The following is a 21180-nucleotide window of genomic DNA, read 5'->3' as shown; positions in this document are numbered from 1 at the left end:
TAAGAAGAAGAGACTTGCTTGGGCCAAGAAACACGAGCAATGGACATTAGACCAGTGGAAATCTGTCCTTTGGTCTGATGAGTCCAAATTCTCAATTTTTGGTTCCAACCGCTGTGTCTTTGTGAGACGCAGAGTAGGTGAACGGATGATCTCCGCATTTGTGGTTCCCGTCGTGACGCATGGAGGAGGTGGTGTGATGTTGTGGGGGTGCTTTGCTGGTGACACTGTCTGTATTTATTCATAATTGAAGGCACACTTAACCAGCATGGCTACCACAGCATTCTGCAGCGATGCACCATCCCATCTGGTTTGCGCTTAGTGGGAATATCATTTGTTTTTCAACAGGACAATGACCCAAAACACACCTCCAGGTTGTGTAAGGACTATTTGACCAAGAAGGAGAGTGATGGAGTGCTGCATCAGATGACCTGGCCTCCACAATAACCTGACCTCAACCCAATTGAGATGGTTTGGGATGAGTTGGACTGCAGAATGAAGGAAAAGCAGCCAACAAGTGCTCAGCATATGTGGGTCCGCCTTTAGTTTTCATGGCGATTGTGGTGCCGAAATTGTAAATGATAGTTTTGGTTGTTTTTATTGTCATTGGGAAAATCTTTATGAATTGTTGTCCTCGGGGCACCATTGAAAATGAGACGCTGGTCTCAATGGGTTCCCCTGAATAAATAAAGGTACAAAAATTAAAATGTGCCTGTGAGCCTGCTGTTCATGTAAATTGAGGTTTACAGTAATATTGACTTGGTTTTAAATGAAACTCTCATGTTTAATGATATAATGGCCTAATTTATGTCTTCTAGGCAGTCTGAAAATAGTCTACATCTACAATAAAGGTGTGTGTTAGTTTCTAAAACAGTCATATGCAGACACAGTAATGTCTGCCCCTACACACACACCCACATGCACCCCCTAAGAAAACACTGACTGTGGAGAAGTACTCATGAAGTATGAGTCAAAGAAGAAAAAGAACAAAGAGGGTAAATCACCCAAATCAATCAAATCAAATCAAATTTTATTATTAGTCACATACACATGGTTAGCAGATGTTAATGCGAGTGTAGCGAAATGCTTGTGCTTCTAGTTCCGACAATGCAGTAATAACCAACAGTAATCTAACCTAACAATTCCACACTACTACCTTACACACACACACAAGTGTAAAGGGATAAAGAATATGTACATAAAGATATATGGATGAGTGGTGGTACAGAACGGCATGGCAGATGCAGTAGATGGTATAGAGTACGGTATATACATATGAGATGAGTACTGTAGGGTATGTAAACATAAAGTGGCATAGTTTAAAGTGGCTAGTGGTACATGTATTGCATAAAGATGGCAAGATGCAGTAGATGATATAGAGTACAGTATATATACATATGAGATGGGTAATGTAGGGTATGTAAACATTGTATTAAGTGGCATTGCTTAAAGTGGCTAGTGGTACATTTTTACATAATTTCCATCAATTCACATTTTTAAAGTGGCTGGAGTTGAGTCAGTATGTTGGCAGCGGCCGCTAAATGTTAGTGGTGGCTGTTTAACAGTCTGATGGCCTTGAGATAGAAGCTGTTTTTCAGTCTCTCGGTCCCTGCTTTGATGCACCTGTACTGACCTCGCCTTCTGGATGATAGCGGGGTGAACAGGCAGTGGCTTGGGTGGTTGTTGTCCTTGATGATCTTTATGGCCTTCCTGTGACATCGGGTGGTGTAGGTGTCCTGGAGGGCAGGTAGTTTGCCCCTGGTGATGCGTTCTGCAGACCTCACTACCCTCTGGAGAGCCTTACGGTTGTGGGCGGAGCAGTTGCCGTACCAGGCGGTGATACAGCCCGACAGGATGCTCTCGATTGTGCATCTGTAGAAGTTTGTGAGTGCTTTTGGTGACAAGCCGAATTTCTTCAGCCTCCTGAGGTTGAAGAGGCGCTGCTGCGCCTTCTTCACAACGCTGTCTGTGTGGGTGGACCAGTTCAGTTTGTCCGTGATGTGTACACCGAGGAACTTAAAACTTTCCACCTTCTCCACTACTGACCCGTCGATGTGGATAGGGGGGTGCTCCCTCTGCTGTTTCCTGAAGTCCACAATCATCTCCTTTGTTTTGTTGACGTTGAGTATGAGGTTATTTTCCTGACACCACACTCCGAGGGCCCTCACCTCCTCCCTGTAGGCCGTCTCGTCGTTGTTGGTGATCAAGCCTACCACTGTAGTGTCATCCGCAAACTTGATGATTGAGTTGGAGGCGTGCATGGCCACGCAGTCGTGGGTGAACAGGGAGTACAGGAGAGGGCTCAGAACGCACCCTTGTGGGGCCCCAGTGTTGAGGATCAGCGGGGTGGAGATGTTGTTACCTACCCTCACCACCTGGGGGCGGCCCGTCAGGAAGTCCAGGACCCAGTTGCACAGGGCGGGGTCGAGACCCAGGGTCTCGAGCTTGATGACGAGTTTGGAGGGTACTATGGTGTTAAATGCTGAGCTGTAATCGATGAACAGCATTCTCACATGGGTATTCCTCTTGTCCAGATGGGTTAGGGCAGTGTGCAGTGTGGTTGCGATTGCGTCGTCTGTGGACCTATTGGGTCGGTAAGCAAATTGGAGTGGGTCTAGGGTGTCCGGTAGGGTGGAGGTGATATGGTCCTTGACTAGTCTCTCAAAGCACTTCATGATGACGGAAGTGAGTGCTAAATCTACAATGATGGTTTCACTGTGTACAGTCCCAGTACATAGATAATCTGTTACCATACCATACCATTTCCACCTCCCAAACAAATTCCACTTGGAAGAAAAAAGGAAGCAGGTCAACAATTTTGGCCAGTGGCCTTTGGTGTTGCTACTGGAAACACAATTAATTTTTAAAGGTTTTTATATCAATATCAAATCAATTTAGGACCTTACTATAATAGATTTCCGTTAAAATGGGCAAAAATAGCTTTTTAGCAAATAACTATTTTTCAAGCAAGAATTTTAATAGGACTCGGAGTGTCCTGCTGAAAAGTGAATTTGTCTCCCAGTGTCTGTTGGAAAGCAGACTGAACCTGGTTTTCCTCTAGGGTGTTGCTGGTGCTTAGCTCTATTCCTTTTCTTTTTATCCTTAAAAACGTCCTAGTCCTTGCCGATGACAAGCATATACATAACATGATGCAGCCACCACCATACTTGAAAATATGAAGAGTGGTACTCAATGATGTTGTGTTGGATTTGCCCGAAACATAATGGTTTATATTCAGCACAAAAAGGTAATTTCTTTGCCTTATTGCAAACAGGATGCATGTTTTGGGAATATTTTGATTCTGTACAGGCTTCTTTGGTTCAATCTGTCATTTAGGTTTATATTGTGGAGTAACTACAATGTTGTTGATCCATCCTCAGTTTTCTCCTATTTCAGCCATTTAACTCTGTAACTGGTTTAATATGACTATTGGCCTCATGTTGAAGTCCCTGAGCGGTTTCCTTCCTCTCCGTCAACTGAGTTAGGAAGAAAATCTGTACCTTTGTAGTGACTGGGTGTATTGATACACCATCCAAAATGTAATTAGTAACTTCACCATGCTCAAAGGGATATGCAGTGTCTGCTTTTTACCCATCTACCAATAGGTGTCCTTCTTTGTGAGGCATAGGAAAACCTTGCTGGTATTTATTGTTGAATCTGTGCTTGAAATACACTGCTCGACTGAGGGACCTTACAAATAATTTCATGTGTGGGTTACAGAGATGGGGTAGTCATTCAAAAATCATATTAAATACCATTATTGCACACAGAATTAGTCCATACAAATGATTATCTTACTTGTTAAGCAAATGTTTACTCCTGAAGTTATTTAGGCTTGCCGTAAGAAAGGGGTTGAATACTCATTGACTCAAGACATTACATCTTTTCATTTTTTATTAATTTTAAACATTTCTAGAAACATAATTCCACTTTGACATAATGGTGTATTGTGTGTAGATCAGTGACACAACATCTAAATGAAATCCATTTTAAATTCAGGCTGTGTGAATACTTTCTGAATGCACTACAGTACACTTAATCACTTCCACATAGCAGGGCCTTGTGTAGGGTGATTTGCCAAATGTGACATAATCCACTATGTCATCATATCCCAAAAAGACTGCTTTATGACAAGTGAAATGTGATGCTGATGGTGACATATGTTACCTAGCTTTATTTAGAAGTTTTCCCAGGGAACCTTGACTGAATGAGACCCAGAGTATTCAAAGGCATGGGATTTCATCATCTTAGTGTCCCTCAAAAGCCTGGCATGGACTGACTGTGTCACTCAGTGGGTGCCACTAATTTTGAAAATGATACCTGTGATCTTAAACATCAGAAAAGACTCGTGGCGACAATTCTGTCGTGACTTTCCCCAATGGCTGCAGCTATCCCTGGCTTAAATATATATATTTAAAAAAAATTTCATTAGTGATAATGAATAATTATTATTATTATTTGCGGGGGGAGTGGTGAAGTGTGGGAGTTGGGGTTTAGAATTGTATGTGTTATTTGATTTCACCTTTTGTTATCCAAAAGGGTTCCTGCAGAATTATCTAGTTTTGACCGGCCGTTGAAGTTGAATAGCCTACCACCTATAAAAAATGACATAGATATTGAATTATAGCGATCTGACTTTTTATAATCCACCGTGTAACAGTCGTATAAGCAGGGCTACTCGTGACAAAAGGCTCAGTGTAGGTGTGATGTTGTCTTGTTAGCTTCCAATTCCCCTAAAGGGCCCAACCACCGAAACCTCCCTTGAGGGTTGTTTAGGGTGTATTGTGAACTATCTTTCCATGCTCACACAACTCTGTATCTATTACACTGAGTTATTTGTCTTGTGACAGGAAGTGCACCTTTCTGTCTGTCTCACAGCACGTAGACGTTTTATCTCACAGTTTGGGTTTTGGTTCCCCTTGCTTTATTGCTGGCTGATTAGAAAGATCATAGTGTGTGACAGCCATAGTGTTCAGCACGCCGAATTTTACTTGTAGTTTTTTAGGATGACCACATTCCCCCCATTTTGTTTTTGGTAAGCAGTGAGGGGTGGTGCTGGAGAAATAAAATCACTCTCAAATTCATTGATGGCGCTTTGGATGCAAGGACTGACTCTATATTTGAAGCTATATACAGTGTTTGTTTACAACGACATTGTTCAAGTAAAACAAGCGTGGGTTGTGATGGAGCAGGCAGTTGAACTAAAGCCCGTGAGGCATTTATTTACCAGTTCTATTCTGCAAGAATCAATGGCTATACTATTCATTTAAAAGTTACAAAAAAATTGATGATCAAGCCCATTTAATGAGGTTTATTATGGTCGGGTGAAAGTAGATTTCATTTCTTAAAGGTACGGGACACCCAAGTGCGTGCATGCCTTTTTTTTATACTACAAAAATGACAGGGTAGCCTATTCTAGGAATGTGGCCGATGTTCTCCGCTGGTGCCAATTAGATAGGCTACTGTTTGCTCAACTAAGTTAAGAATTTTGATTACTAAAATAAATATTGGAGTCTTTTCATTTTCATCTTTTTACAGCAATACCTATTCACTTTCCAAACAGTTTTTCCGCGATTGTATAAAAATAAAATTGTGATATGCCTGGCTGGGACTCTGCTTTTCACTGACAGTCGCAACTCAACAATCGTGTATTTGATATTTGTTGTGCGCTACCCAAATTGCGGGCCCTTCCAACTGTAGGTTTAAAACAATTTTCATTTTTAAGAAGCTAATGATCCTCTGTAGCCAAATCGTGCTTTCTGGTGTAGTAGCCTATTTTGAATGATTGTATTTATTTCTGTATAGACAGGAGTAAGCTAATTAGGCTATGTCATTTTTTAATTACATGTAAATGTAAACATTTACTTTAGGGAAAGCTTAGCTAGTATCTTATGGACACGCCGCCTATGCCTTTTTAATGTGGCATAAACACAACCAGTCATGATGTTTTCAAATGATTGTCAAACAATCACTTAATAATGGCACTCCTGTAGGCTACCCGCGCACATTCGTCCACTGACAAAATAATTTCCGCATCAAAACTTCAACAGTGCGCTATGCACCCACAATTTGATGAATGGAAAGAGACATCTGTTACAAAACACCTACGTATATTGTAATGACATTCTGAGATTGTCATTAGGCTTACACTTGTGGCCTGAATTGATGCATCCACTGTTGTCCACGAGCTCCTCGGTCTCGGCCACTCATCTACGCCTTGTCCGAGAGCGTCTCGGCCACTCATCTCCGCCTTGACAAAATGTTCTCCTCAAACCATAACGCAATTTGGAGCGTATACCACCCGGTTCCCAGTCAATTCTCAAATTATTACTGCGGCTGGCATGCAGTATTGTTAACTCATGTTGTAATAGCCTGTAGTTTATTGGTCATGTTGTATTAATTGTGATAGGCTACTATTTATTACTTTCACACCAGATTATGGTAACCCTCTCCTCAAATATTATGTTTAGTGAGATGACGATGTAGCCCTTTCCTGCAGGCAAATTACCAAATCACCCTCTAGTGGCCTCATGAATGGAATTTTTATTTCATAATTAATAAACATTAATTTAAAAAAATACGCCAAAATCCAGTTTTCCTATGTCAAATGGTTTTGTTATATTTCAGTCTTCTGTGATGTATATAAAGTGTAATAATGGGATGCAAACCCGAACTTGAATACGTTTCAACTCTATATCTGAAATGGTACAGGTGTCTTCTTTTTTTTAAGCCCTTAATCATGTGTGTGAGGTGTATACTTTTGTTTCAAAGTAGATTTGTTTAAGATTACTTAGAAACACTCTGTGTGACCCTGATTTCGCCCACTGCAGTAAAAGGTTAATGTGATTTTGTGGTGACATAGTTATGAATACTTGAAGGCACTGCACATAGCATGAAAAGCTCTGACTTTATTGTGATATTCCACACAAGGTCATTGCTATCAGTAAAAGCTTGGAAACCCAGTTGCTTATTATGAGCCACCACCAGGGTTACTTTGGTGACTTTAGACTGTCGTTTAGCTCCACTGACTTTTGCTTTGTGGTCTGGTTGTGCCCTCCAGGACCATCGTGCCTTGGAGAGTGTTCCGACAGTGCCTTCACGAAGTGCATCACATCAGCTCTAGCCTGGAGGCCATGGCCATTAAGTCCACCATCGATCTCACCTGCAACGACTACATATCTGTCTTTGAGTTCGACATCTTCACCAGGCTGTTCCAGGTAAATTTCTCATGCTTTTTTAATACATTTTTTCCCCTCACATTCTTTCTCTTTTAGTAGAATTCTGAATGATCCTCCCCCTTTCCTCCTCCTCGGGTTACCCAAATGCCATAAATGGACTGTCATAGCTATCTGAGAAAGGTGAAAACTGAAACGAGGGTTCCCTCCACCCTCGCCTCCCCCACCCCATTTCATAAAGCAAGACAATAATGAATATAGGTCAAAGGGACAACCCGGGTGCATTCAGAGAAACGATGTAGGTCCAATTGTATGCCGCCCTTTGGGACTCTCGGTCATGATCAGTTGATGACACAGCCTCAAATCAAATCATCAAATCAAATGTTATTGGTCACAAACACATGTTTAGCAGATGTTATTTCGGGTGTTGCGAAATGCTTGTATTTCTAGCTCTGGCAGTGTAAAAATATCTAACAAGTAATATCTAAAAGTCTCATAACAATACAGACAATACATACACGTTTCGAGTAAAGGAATGGAATTAAGAATATATAAATATTTGGACGAGCAATGTCAGAGCGGCATAGACTAAGATAGAATAGACTAGAATAGAATACAGTATATACATATGAGATGAGTAGGGTAAAATATGTAAACATTATTAAAGAGACTAGTGTTCCAATTATTAAAGTGGCCATTGATTTCAAGTCTATGTATACAGGGCAGCAGCCTCTAAGGTGCTAGTGATGGCTATTTAACCGTCTGATGGCCTTGAGATAGAAGCTGTTTTTCAGTCTCTCGGTCCCAGCTTTGATGCACCTGTACTGACCTCACCTTCTGGATGATAGTGGGGTGAACAGGCAGTGGCTCGGGTGGTTGTTGTCCTTGATGATCTTTTTGGCCTTCCTGTGACATCGGGTGGTGTAGGTGTCCTGGAGGCCAGGTAGTTTTCCCCATGTGATGCGTTGTGCAGACCGCACCACCCTCTGGAGAGCCCTGCGGTTGCGGGCGGTGCAGTTGCCGTACCAGGCGGTGGTACAGCCGGAGAGGATGCTCTCAATTGTGCATCTGTAAAAGAATGTGAGGGTTTTGTTGCGCCTTCTTCACCACAATGTCTGTGTGAGTGGACCATTTCAGTTTGTCAGTGATGTGTACGCCGAGGAACTTGAAGCTGCGATCCCGTCGATGTGGATAGGGGGTGCTCCCTCTGCCGTTTCCTGAAGTCCACGATCAGCTCCTTTGTTTTTGTTGACGTTGGGTGAGAGGTTATTTTCCTGGCACCACACTCCTAAGGCCCTCACCTCCTCCCTGTAGGCTGTCTCGTCATTATTGGTAATCAGGACTACTAATGTTGTGTCGTCTGCAAACTTGATGATTGAGTTATTGGCGTGCGTGGCCACGCAGTCATGGGTGAACAGGGAGTACAGGAGTGGGCTGAACACCCATCCTTGTGGGGCCCCAGTGTTGAGGATCAGCGAAGTGGAGGTGTTGTTTCCTACCCTTCACCACCTGGGGGAGGCCCGTCAGGAAGTCCAGGACCCAGTTGCACAGTGCGGGGTTCAGACCCAGGCCCCAAAGCTTAATGATGAGCTTGGAGGGTACTATGGTGTTGAATGCTGAGCTATAGTCAATGAACATCATTCTTACATAGGTATTCCTCTTGTCCAGATGGGATAGGGCAGTGCGATGGCATCGTATGTGGATCTATTGGGGCGGTAAGCAAATTGAAGTGAGTCTAGGGTAAGGTAGAGAGGTGGTATGATCCTTGACTAGTCTCTCGAAGCACTTCATGATGACAGAAGTGAGTGCTACGGGGTGATAGTAATTTAGTTCAGTTATCTTTGCTTTCTTGGGTACAGGAATAACGACGGACATCTTGAAGCATGTGGGGAGAGCAGACTGGGATTGGCAGAGATTGAATATGTCCGTAAACACTCCAGCCAGCTGGTCTGCGCGTGCTCTGAGGACGCGGCTACGGATGCCCTCTGGGATAGAACCTGGGTCTGTAGTGACGCCTCAGGCACTGAGATGCAGTGACTTAGACCGCTGCGCCACTCGGGAGGCCTTTCTATGCACTATTATAAAAAATGTTTTAAATTCCCGGCTAGATATAGTGCCCTTGAAGTTCTGAGTAGATGCGTACTCTGTACAAGTGATCCTGGTTTAGTAAGTACACTATAAGAATGGTAGACAGGATGGAACCTGATGCTTCCTCATCTTGTGATGTAATAAAGTGTGTGTGTGCGTCACTTAAATTGTGCTATTGTGTTATTTGAGCGGACCATCTGTGACCTCCAAGAATTAGGAGTCCTTTCTTGCACAATGTTTAATTGTTGATCCAAATGGAAGTATTTGTGTGTGTGGGTGTGTGTGACTCCTCTCCTTATTCTCTCCTCCCTATCAGCCATGGGGCTCCATCCTGAGAAACTGGAACTTCCTGGCTGTGACTCATCCTGGTTACATGGCTTTCTTGACCTACGACGAGGTTAAGGCACGGCTACAGAAATACAGCAACAAACCCGGCAGGTATGTACATGCCACAGGAAGGTGTGTTGGTGTGCGTGTGTAAACATGTGTGCCTGCGTGTGTGTTCTCAGGGACATGTGGTGAGGGTAAGTTGAGCTCTTATTGGAAACAGGTTTAGACTCCTTTAAATCTATCTGTTTATCCGTGATTGATTCTCCGGGCCTCTTGATTTACTCTCAGACAGACTACTCCTGCCTGAATTTTTGGCCATCAATGGGCAGGTGTGACAAGGAAACATTTAATTTTTTAAAGCTTGGAAGTTTGTACACACCTACTCATTCAAGGGTTTTTATTTTTACTATATTCTACATTGTAGAATAATAGTGAAGACATCAAAATTATGAAATAACACATATGGAATCATGTAGTAACCAAAAAAGTGTTAAACAAATATATTTTATATTTGAGATTCTTCAAAGTAGCCACCCTTTGCCTTGATGACAGCTTTGCACACTCTTGGTATTCTCTAAACCAGCTTTTCCAACAGTCTTGAATGAGTTCCCACATATGATGAGCACTTGTTGACTGCTTTTCCTTTACTGTGCGGTCCAACTGTGTAGGCCAGGTCATCTGATGCAGCACTCCATCACTCTTCCTCTTTGTCAAATAGCCCTTACACAGCCTGGAGGTGTGATGGGCCATTGTCCCAACTAGGTTCAATGTTAGCTAGCAAACATTATGCTATAACTAGCAATGCAAATGGCTCTGAGATATGAATAATATTACTGCACAGATCATACACGTAACGTTAGCTAGCGAGCCAGCCAGCTAACATTAGCTAGCTAGCTAACAGTACACTTTAACTTACATTTACATTTAAGTCATTTAGCAGACGCTCTTATCCAGAGCGACTTACAATGAATATGACTTTCTGACAGAATTAGAAACGTATAATATCTGAAAATGTAGCTAGCTAGACTCTCTTACCCGTATACATGGATGGACGCTTTTCCCTCTCTGTCACAGATGCTGTGTTTGCCCTTAGTTTGAAGATGTAATCCGGAGACAGGTATTTTCTCCATCACCTTAGCTATCATACTCTAATTCCACTAATTTCAAAACTCGGCCCTCCAGAATGTGGAGAGCAACACTTATGCAGTTCAACTATGCAATATATATTTTTAAAAGCAGCGTTAGACAGGATTATCTACACGTACTGACCAGCTCAAATAGACAGAAGCGAGCTACATGTCAGACCAATCTAAACTCATCTCTCGGCATTTCCAGTCTACTCATTATCTCAGCCAATCATGGCTAGCTGTAAGGTTGCTGTCCTTTTCTGTGGCTAAACCAAGTGGGCTCGTAATTTAATCTGTTTTGCCATGTATAAATGTGTTTCTATGGGCTAAAATCAGTAAGGCCAGTTTCAATGTTTCATCAAGTATTTTTTTTAAATAATTTTTTCATACCTACAGTGGTCTTAAAATGTAAATAGCAAAATGGTCCATGGTATGACCATCTTCTGTCTAGTTAAAACAATTCCATATGTTAGCCTTATTAGATATCACCATCTAGTGGCTTAGACTCTAGGGCAGGGATGGGCAACTCAAATCAAATCAAATTGTATTGGTTCGCGTACACATATTTAGCAGATGTTATCGCAGGTGCAGCGAAATGCTTATGTTTCTAGCTACGACAGTGCAGTACACCGAACAATACAAAACAGTGCACACAAATCCCAAAAATATGAATGAAGAAATATCAGAAAGAGCAATGTCAGAGCCCGGAATATGAATATCTATGTATATAATGGTGTGTATAGACAGTATATGAATAGGAAAAGTGAGTACAACAACAGTTATGTAACTTTGATGGGGTTGGGGGACACAAAAAAATCTGAACTCATCATGAGGGTCCGTAGTGGCTCGGGGCGTCTGTGTACCCACATCCATAACCACACATGCAGTCAGAGCTGGCCCTAGCTTTTTAGGGGCCCTAAGTGAAAAACATTTTTAGTGGCTCCCCTCTTGATAGCAGGGAGAACATTTTTATTTTTCGAGTTCATTTCTTGCAATTCTACAGATTTGCCATGGGATGGGGTGTAGAGAAGATTTTGCAATTGTATCATTAATTTCACGCAATTCTAGTCATTTGCCATGGGGCGGAGAGAACATCTTTCAGTTTTACAGGTCATTTGGAAAGGCCAGGAAATGGGTTGATAATTATCGAGAGCACTACTTTCCCCGCCCTTATGGAGTGGCAGCACAACAACTGCTTTCCACACTTTTGGAATTTTCCTGATACGAAATTTCAATAAAACATGTGTGTTACTGAGCCAGCAATGAGGGGCTCAGTAACACGCAATGTCAGCCCAGATTGACTTCTTGGTGTCAATAGCTAATAAGGCAGCAATAACTTCTGTTTCTGTGAATTGCCGAAAAGACAAACCCTGACTACCATTTCCCATGTGGCGGGAGGTTGACTGATCATCCATCGACGCAACTGGAGGCTTTAATTGGGAAGAACAGTCGACTGACTGGCCAAGACCAGTATGACGACCATTTCTTTCACATAGAATGCAGCTGAGATAAAATGATGATTAAAAGCATCACAAATCGGAACTTTTCCAGTAATAATACAGGAGTCTAAAACGACTTACTTAGGCAGGGAAGTAGATGAATGACACCGCTTCAGTGAATTTTACAGAATTTAGTGGGATCACTAACAGAGCCTGCCGTAGCGTTAAGGAAGTAGTTTGATTAAGACTGTTTAACCGAGGCAGTGCACCCATTTCTCAATTGCCTAAATAGCTGCCAATCAGTTAACATGCTAGTTTGTCTAGCCTTGGCCCAGGCTTGATTTTAGTATCAAGAGGTCTGAGAGTACAGGAGAGTACCATGGATTACTTTGGTTTTTGACTCAGAATTGCTTGAAAGAGGCATGTTTATCAGTCAGAGAGGTAAAAATGGATGAGAACTTTGTAAGTGCCAAAGCAGGATCTGGTTTGCAGCTAGTAGAAAAAAGCTCTGACAAGCATACCCATAACATGATACTGCCACCACAATACTGGAAAATACAGAGGCTTTCACGCTCTGCTGTGTTGTGTTGGATATGACCCAAACCTGTAGTTTTAAATTTAGGCTAAAAAGGTAATGTCCTTGCAATGTTGTCTTGCAGTATTACTTAATGGCCTTTTTGCAAACAGAATGGATGATTTGTTTTGGCATTTTTTATTTTGACTTTGTCATACAGGCTCGTAATGTGCAGTGAAGACAATGTTGTTGATCCCAGCATACCACCCTGCATACCACTGCTGGCTTGCTTCTGAAGCTAAGCAGGGTTTGTCCTGGTCAGTCCCTGGATGGGAGACCAGATGCTGCTGGAAGTGGTGTTGGAGGGCCAGTAGGAGGCACTCTTTCCTCTGGTCTAAAAAATATCTCAATGCCCCAGGGCAGTGATTGGGAACACTTCCCTGTGTAGGGTGCCGTCTTTCGGACGGGATGTTAAACGGGTGTCCTGACTCTCTGAGGTCATTAAAGATCTCATGGCACTTATCGTAAGAGTAGGGGTGTTAACCCCGGTGTCCTGGCTAAATTCCCAATCTGGCCCTCAAACCATTACGGTCACCTAATATTCCCCAGTTTACGATTGGCTCATTCATCCCCCTTCTCTCCCCTGTAACTATTCCCCAGGTCGTTGCTGTAAATGAGAACGTGTTCTCAGTCAACTTACCTGGTAAAATAACGGATAAATTAAAACATTTAAAAAAAAATGTCAAGTATTGTGGTGGCAGCCTCATGTTATGGGTACGCTTGTACCTGGGGAGTTTGTTAGGATGGAAATAAATATGAAAGAAGCAGAGCACAGGTATTTGTATTCATTATGGATCCCCATTAGCTGCTGCCACTCTTCCTGGGGTCTAGCATAATTAAGACAGTTATACAATTGTAAAAACATTACAATACATTCACAACAGATTTCACAACACATTAAGTGTATGCCCTCAGGCCACTACTCTACTACCACATATCTACAACACAAAATCCATATGTACGTGTGTGTATAGTGCATGTGTGTGTCTGTGCCTGTGTTTGTGTCTTTTCACGGTCCCTGCTGTTCCATAAGGTGTATTTTTATCTGTTTTTAAAAAATAATTGCATGAGTTACTTGATGTGGAATAGAGTTCCATGTAGTCATGGCTCTATGTAGTACTGTGTGCCTCACATAGTCTCAAATCAAATCAAATCAAATTTATTAGTCACATACACATGGTTAGCAGATGTTAATGCGAGTGTAGCGAAATGCTTGTGCTTCTAGTTCCGACAATGCAGTAATAACAACAAGTAATCTAACCTAACAATTCCGCAACTACTACCTTATACACGCAAGTGTAAAGGGATAAAGAATATGTACATAAAGATATATGAATGAGTGATGGTACAGACGGCATAGGCAAGGTGCAGTAGATGGTATAGAGTACGGTATATACCTATGAGATGAGTACTGTAGGGTATGTAAACATAAAGTGGCATAGTTTAAAGTGGCTAGTGGTCCATGTATTACATAAGATGGCAAGATGCAGTAGATGATATAGAGTACAGTATATACATATACATAAGAGATGTGTAATGTAGGGTATGTAAACATTATATTAGGTGGCATTGTTTAAAGTGGCTGGTGGTACATTTTAACATAATTTCCATCAATTCCCATTTTTAAGGTGGCTGGAGCTGAGTCAGTTTGTTGGCAGCGGCCGCTAAATGTTAGTGGTGGCTGTTTAACAGTCTGATGGCCTTGAGATAGAAGCTGTTTTTCAGTCTCTCGGTCCCTGCTTGGATGCACCTGTACTGACCTCGCCTTCTGGATGATAGCGGGGTGAACAGGTAGTGGCTTGGGTGGTTGTTGTCCTTGATGATCTTTATGGCCTTCCTGTGACATCGGGTGGTGTAGGTGTCCTGGAGGGCAGGTAGTTTGCCCCGGGTGATGCGTTCTGCCGACCTCACTACCCTCTGGAGAGCCTTACGGTTGTGTGCGGAGCAGTTGCCGTACCAGGCGGTGATACAGCCCGACAGGATGCTCTCGATTGTGCATCTGTAGAAGTTTGTGAGTGCTTTTGGTGACAAGCCGAATTTCTTCAGCCTCCTGAGGTTGAAGAGGCGCTGCTGCGCCTTCTTCACCACGCTGTCTGTGTGGGTGGACCAATTCAGTTTGTCCGTGATGTGTACACCGAGGAACTTAAAACTTTCCACCTTCTCCACTACTGACCCGTCGATGTGGATAGGGGGGAGCTCCCTCTGCTGTTTCCTGAAGTCCACAATCATCTCCTTTGTTTTGTTGACGTTGAGTGTGAGGTTATTTTCCTGACACCACACTCCGAGGGCCCTCACCTCCTCCCTGTAGGCCGTCTCGTCGTTGTTGGTAATCAAGCCTACCACTGTAGTGTCGTCCGCAAACTTGATGATTGAGTTGGAGGCGTGCATGGCCACGCAGTCGTGGGTGAACAGGGAGTACAGGAGAGGGCTCAGAACGCACCCTTGTGGGGCCCCAGTGTTGAGGATCAGCGGGGTGGAGATGTTGTTACCTACCCTCACCACCTGGGGGCGGCCCGTCAGGAAGTCCAGGACCCAGTTGCACAGGGCGGGGTCGAGGCCCAGGGTCTCGAGCTTGATGACGAGTTTGGAGGGTACTATGGTGTTAAATGCTGAGCTGTAGTCGATGAACAGCATTCTCACATAGGTATTCCTCTTGTCCAGATGGGTTAGGGCAGTGTGCAGTGTGGTTGCGATTGCGTCGTCTGTGGACCTATTGGGTCGGTAAGCAAATTGGAGTGGGTCTAGGGTGTCCGGTAGGGTGGAGGTGATATGGTCCTTGACTAGTCTCTCAAAGCACTTCATGATGACGGAAGTGAGTGCTACGGGGCGGTAGTCGTTTAGCTCAGTTACCTTAGCTTTCTTGGGAACAGGAACAATGGTGGCCCTCTTGAAGCATGTGGGAACAGCAGACTGGGCTAAGGATTGATTGAATATGTCCGTAAACACACCAGCCAGCTGGTCTGCGCATGCTCTGAGGACGCGGCTGGGAATGCCGTCTGGGCCTGCAGCCTTGCGAGGGTTAACACGTTTAAATGTTTTACTCACCTCGGCTGCAGTGAAGGAGAGCCCGCAGGTTTTGGTAGTGGGCCGTGTCAGTGGCACTGTATTATCCTCAAAGCGGGCAAAAAAGGTATTTAGCCTGTCTGGGAGCAAGACATCCTGATCCGCGACGGGGCTGCTTTTCTTTTTGTAATCCGTGATAGACTGTAGACCCTGCCACATACCCCTTGTGTCTGAGCTGTTGAATTGCGATTCAATTTTGTCTCTGTACTGGGACTTAGCCTGTTTGATAGCCTTGCGGAGGGAATAGCTACACTGTGTGTATTCGGTCATGTTTCCGGTCACCTTGCCCTGGTTAAAAGCAGTGGTTCGCGCTTTCAGTTTCACGCGAATGCTGCCGTTTTCCTTCATTCTTCAGAAAACAAGCCTGAAACAATGTCTAAAGACTGTTGACATCCAGTGGAAGCCATAGGAACTGCAATATGGGTCCAAACCCATTAGATACTCTATAGGCATTCAATTGAAAATACCCACATCAAAAATATCCCACTTCCTGGATGGATTTTCCTCAGGTTTTTGCCTGCCATATCAGTTATGTTATACTCACAGACATTCTTTTAACAGTTTCGGTACCTCTAGAGTGTTTTCTATCCAAATCTACCAATTATATGCATATCCTAGCTTCTGGGCCTGAGTAACAGGCAGTTTACTTTGGGCATGATTCTCATCCAGATGTCAAAATACTGCCCCCAAGCCATAAGAAGTTAAAGCTGTATCCAAATCCATTGGATGTAGTGATCACAATGTAGTAGCCATATATTTAACTTCTTATGGCTGAAGGGGCAGTATTGAGTAACTTGGATGAAAGGTGCCCATATCAAAAGGCCTGCTCCTCAGTCATAGTTGCTGATATTTGCATATTATTAGTAGTATTGGATAGAAAACACTCTAAAGTTTCTAAAACTGTTTGAATTATGTCTGTGAGATTAACAGAACTCATATTGGCAGGCAAAATCCTGAGTTGAAATCAAAACAGGAAGTCAGAAATCTGAGTCCCTTAAGAAATCCAATTGAGTTATGAATGATGTTGCACTGCCTATGTGTTCCACTAGATGTCAGCAATCAATAGAAATTCCAATGAGACTTCTATGATGTTGTGGGAGAGAATGAGAGCAGAATCAGTCAGGTGTCCATCAAGCAGACATTTCCTGATCATGCCTTTTCTTCATGCAAGACACTGACGTTCCATTGCTCACGCAGACAAGAACGAATAATCCGGTTGGAATTTTATTGAAGCTATATGTTAAAAACATCCTAATGATTGATTCAGTACTTAGTTTGAAATGTTTCTTTGACCGGTAATATCACATTTTGAAGTTTTTGTCCGATATAACGCTGACCAGAATTAGCGTTTGGATATGTAAACCAGACGCGCTAACAAAAGAAGGTATTTGGACATAAATAACGGATTTTTTCGAACAAAACAAACATTTATTGTGGACCTGGAATTCCTGGTGTGCTTTCTGATCTAGATCATCAAAGGTAATGGAATATTTATCATGTATTTTATTGTTTATAGTGACGCCATCTTTGCAGCTGTGGTATGCGGTTTTGAGCGCCGTCTCAGATTATAGCGTGCAATTCTTTTTCCGTAAAGTTTTTTTGAAATCTGACATAGCGGTTGCATTAAGGAGAGGTATATCTATAATTCAATGTGTATAACTTGTATTATCATCTATATTTATGAAGAGTATTTCTGTTGAAACGATGGGCTATGCAAAGTCACTTGATGTTTTTGCATTTAGTGAATCTTGTAGCCTCAATGTAAACTCAGATTTTTTGATATAGATATGAATTTAATCAAACAAAACATGCATGTATTGTGTAACATGAAGTCCTATGAGTGTCATCTGATGAAAATAATCAAAGGTTAGTGATTCATTTTATCTCTATTCTGGTTTTTGTGAAGCTATCTTTAGCTGGGAAAAATGGCTGTGATTGTTGTTGTTTTGTGGTGACCTAACATAATCGTTTGTAGTGCTTTCGCTGAAAAGCCTATTTGAAATCGGACACTTTGGTGGGATTAACAACAAGATTACCTTTAAAATTATATAAGACACATGAATGTCTGAGGAATTTTAATTATGAGATTTCTGGTTTTTGAATTTGGCGCCCTGCACTTGGACTGGCTGTTGTCATATCTGTCCCGTTACCGGGATTGCAGCCATAAGTGATTCCTGTGTTGTTAATGTAAGAATATTTGTTGGTGCGTAATGAGGACCAACCAGACGCTTCACTTGACACATTTATGAAATTGCTTATCCCAGTTACTAATAAGCATGCACCCATTAACTAGGTCAGATTCTGAAAGGTACAGGGGGGCAGGCAGGCTCGAGGTCAGGGCAGGCAGAACAGGTCGGAACCGGGAGGGCTAGAAAACAGAGACGAGGAAAAACAGGAGCACGGAATAACATGCTGGTAGGCTTGACAAGACAAGACAAACTGGCAACAGAGAACACAAGTATAAATACACTGGGGATAATGGGGAAGATGGGCGACACCTGGAGGGGGGGTGGAGATTAGAACAAAGACAGGTGAAACAGATCAGGGTGTGACAGTACCCCCCCTCTAGGGGCGCCACCTGGCGTCCTACCTGGGCGAATACCTGGTTGACCGGGGGGCCGCCGGTGGAACTCAGCAATGAGCGCCAGGAACAGGATGTCCTTAGCGGTGACCCAGCACCTCTCCTCCGGGCCATAACCCTCCCAGTCAAGGAGTGGCGTCTCAGAAGAAAGGCGTCTCACCGTGTACGCCGGATGACCATCGATGAGACGGGGAGGAGCGGTAGGCCTGGAAACAGGAGACAAAGGACTTTGAAACAAGGGCTTAATCCTGGACACATGAAAAGTGGGATGTATAAGGATGGTATGGGGCAACAGAAGACGAGCGGTTCGCTTGTCGACGATTCCTGGAGGTGGCCTTGAGAAGACTACACCGAGCTCTTTTCCAGGTACACTGACAGTGGTGGACGAACATCTGGGCCGAGGGTATGTTGACCTCTTCTTCTTGCTCTGGGAAGAGCAGAGGCTGATAACCCAAGGAGCACTCAAAGGGCAAGAGCCCAGTGGTCGAGCAGGGAAGAGTGTTCCAGGGGTACTCCACCCACACAAGTTGCCGGCTCCAGGTGGTGGGGTTGGGGGGGAGGCACCTAAGCGCAGTCTCCAGGTCTTGATTGGCACGCTCCGACTGGCTGTTGGACTTGGGATTGAAACCCGGAGTATTGGCTGGCCAACGACCCAATGAGGGTGCAGAACGCCTTCCAGAATCAGGACGAGAATTGAGGACCACGATCAGAGACAATGTCGACAGGGAGTCCATGGATTCAGAAGACGTGCTGCACCATGAGCTGGGCCGTCTCCTTAGCTGAAGGTAACTTGGGGAGAGAGATGAAATGGGCGGCTTTACATAACCTTTCCACTACTGTCAGGATAGTGGTGTTGCCATCAGACTATGGAAGCCCAGTGACAAAATCCAGGGATATATGGGACCACGGGTGATGAGGAACAGGGAGTGATTGTAGGAGGCCAGCCGGAGCTTGCCGCAGAGTCTTATTCTGAGCACACACCGTGCATGCGGTAACAAAGGCTGAGACGTCAGGAACAATAGTGGGCCACCAGAAGCGTTGTCCGAGGAGGGCCAGGGTCCGATGGTAGCCGGGATGGCAGGTAAGCTTGGAGGAATGAGCCCATTCCAGGACCTGAGATCGGGCCGAATCAGGGACAAATATTCGGTTAGCCAGGGCACGCCCCCCTCACATTCTTAGACCATGGGTGGTAGGTGATGGTGAAGTTGAACCTGGTGAATAACAGGGCCCAACGGACCTGCCTAGAATTAAGGTGCTTGGCGGTGCGGAGATATTCTAAATTCTTATGATCGGTCCACGGCAAAAATTGATATTCCGCCCCTTCCAGCCAGTGCCTCCGCTCCTCCAACGCAATCTTGATCTATTCAACATGTCACGGAGCACATTGTTGACCAGACCCTGGAACACTGCGGGAGCGCTGGTGAGTCCAAACGGCATGACCAGGTACTCATGGTGTTCACCAACTGTGTTGAAAGCCGTCTTCCACTCGTCTCCTTCGCGTATCCGAACTAGGTGTTAGGCATTCCGAAGGTCCAACTTGGAAAACATGGTTGCCCCCTGGAGAGGTTTGAAAGCCGAGGAGAGGAGTGGTAGAGGGTAGTGATTCTTCACCGTGATATCACTGAGGCCCCAGGAGTTGATACATGGATGCAGGGTCTTGTCCTTTTTTCCCACAAAGAAGAACCCTGCACCGGCAGGGGAGGCAGAAGGACGAATGCTGCCAGCAGCCAGAGTCCTCAATGTACTCCTCCATGGCCTTGGTTTCAGGGCCAGACAGGGAATATAGCCGCCCACGAGGCGGTGTTGTGCCCGGGAGGAGATCAATAGCACAATCGTTGGGACGGTGCGGAGGGAGGGAGGTGACGTGAGCCTTGTTGAACACCTCCTGGAGGTCCTGGTATTCCGCGGGAATGGCGGAGAAATCCGAGGATTTACCAGAGCCTGCAGGAGAACGTCCCGGGGCAGGCTGCGCCGCCTTAAGGCAATGTGAGTGGCAGAACCAGCTCCAAACCAGGATAGAACCAGTGGCCTTCCATAAGGCTCTGAAGTAGCTCCTCATGTTTTTCAATGGTGGCTCCCTGCAGGGAGACAGCGTTGTGGAGCCGGTCCGAGGCTGCTGGGTCAGTCATGGCCAGTTCGTACTATAACAACACAGGGCGAGACCCAGATGCAGACACAGGAGGCAGATTGTTCGAGCCTCTGATATTTATTAGAATACAAGGTGCAGGATATATGCAGGTCGAGGACAGGCAGAAGTTAATTTACCAGGTCAGAGTCAACCGACAAACAGAGAACACAGGTTTAAATACATGGGCAAGATGGGTGACATTAGGAGGGGGGTGGAGACAAGCACAAAGACAGGTGAAGCAGTTCAGGGTGTGTCAGCTTCCCACCAGAATGGGCTTTAGGTGGGGCAGATGAACCTGTAGCCATATTACTTCAACAGTATTTAACATGATATCCTCTCTAAGCTTTACAGGAAAGTGGTTCTGAATATAAATGGCCACACCTCCACCTTTGGCATTTCTGTCTTTTCGGTAGATCTTATAACCATGTATTGCTACCACTCTATCATCAAAGGTATTATCTAAGTGAGTTTCAGAGATTATATGAGAGAATATGAATGTCATCTGTTACTAGCAAATTATTGATTTCATGAACTTTCTTAAGATACATATGTTAACGTGGCTATATTTAGCACTTTTCTGGGATGCTTGATGTTTTTTTATTGCCTCAGTCTTCTGAAAATCTAACCCTAGGATAGTTTTATTTTTCAACGGGTCTATTACGCAAATTGTAATGCCCA

The 21180-nt window shown here is 44.0% G+C and overlaps 1 protein-coding gene across 4 annotated transcripts in view; it reads left to right on the top strand.

Annotated features, from left to right (window-relative positions):
• cblb (Cbl proto-oncogene B, E3 ubiquitin protein ligase) overlaps window positions 1-21180 on the top strand; it is a 187275-nt gene that overhangs the window by 66871 nt on the left and 99224 nt on the right. For all 4 annotated transcript variants that reach the window (XM_071337485.1, XM_071337486.1, XM_071337487.1 and 1 more), the window contains exons 5-6: window positions 7058-7214; window positions 9577-9698. In XM_071337485.1, coding sequence (XP_071193586.1) covers window positions 7058-7214; window positions 9577-9698 — 279 coding nt within the window. The remainder of the gene's footprint in view (window positions 1-7057; window positions 7215-9576; window positions 9699-21180) is intronic.

The sequence above is a fragment of the Salvelinus alpinus genome, chromosome 13 (assembly GCF_045679555.1).
Source record: "Salvelinus alpinus chromosome 13, SLU_Salpinus.1, whole genome shotgun sequence".
Taxonomy (NCBI): Eukaryota; Metazoa; Chordata; class Actinopteri; order Salmoniformes; family Salmonidae; genus Salvelinus; species Salvelinus alpinus.
Note: the sequence above shows the minus strand (reverse complement) of the source record. Positions and strands in the feature narration are given on the sequence as shown.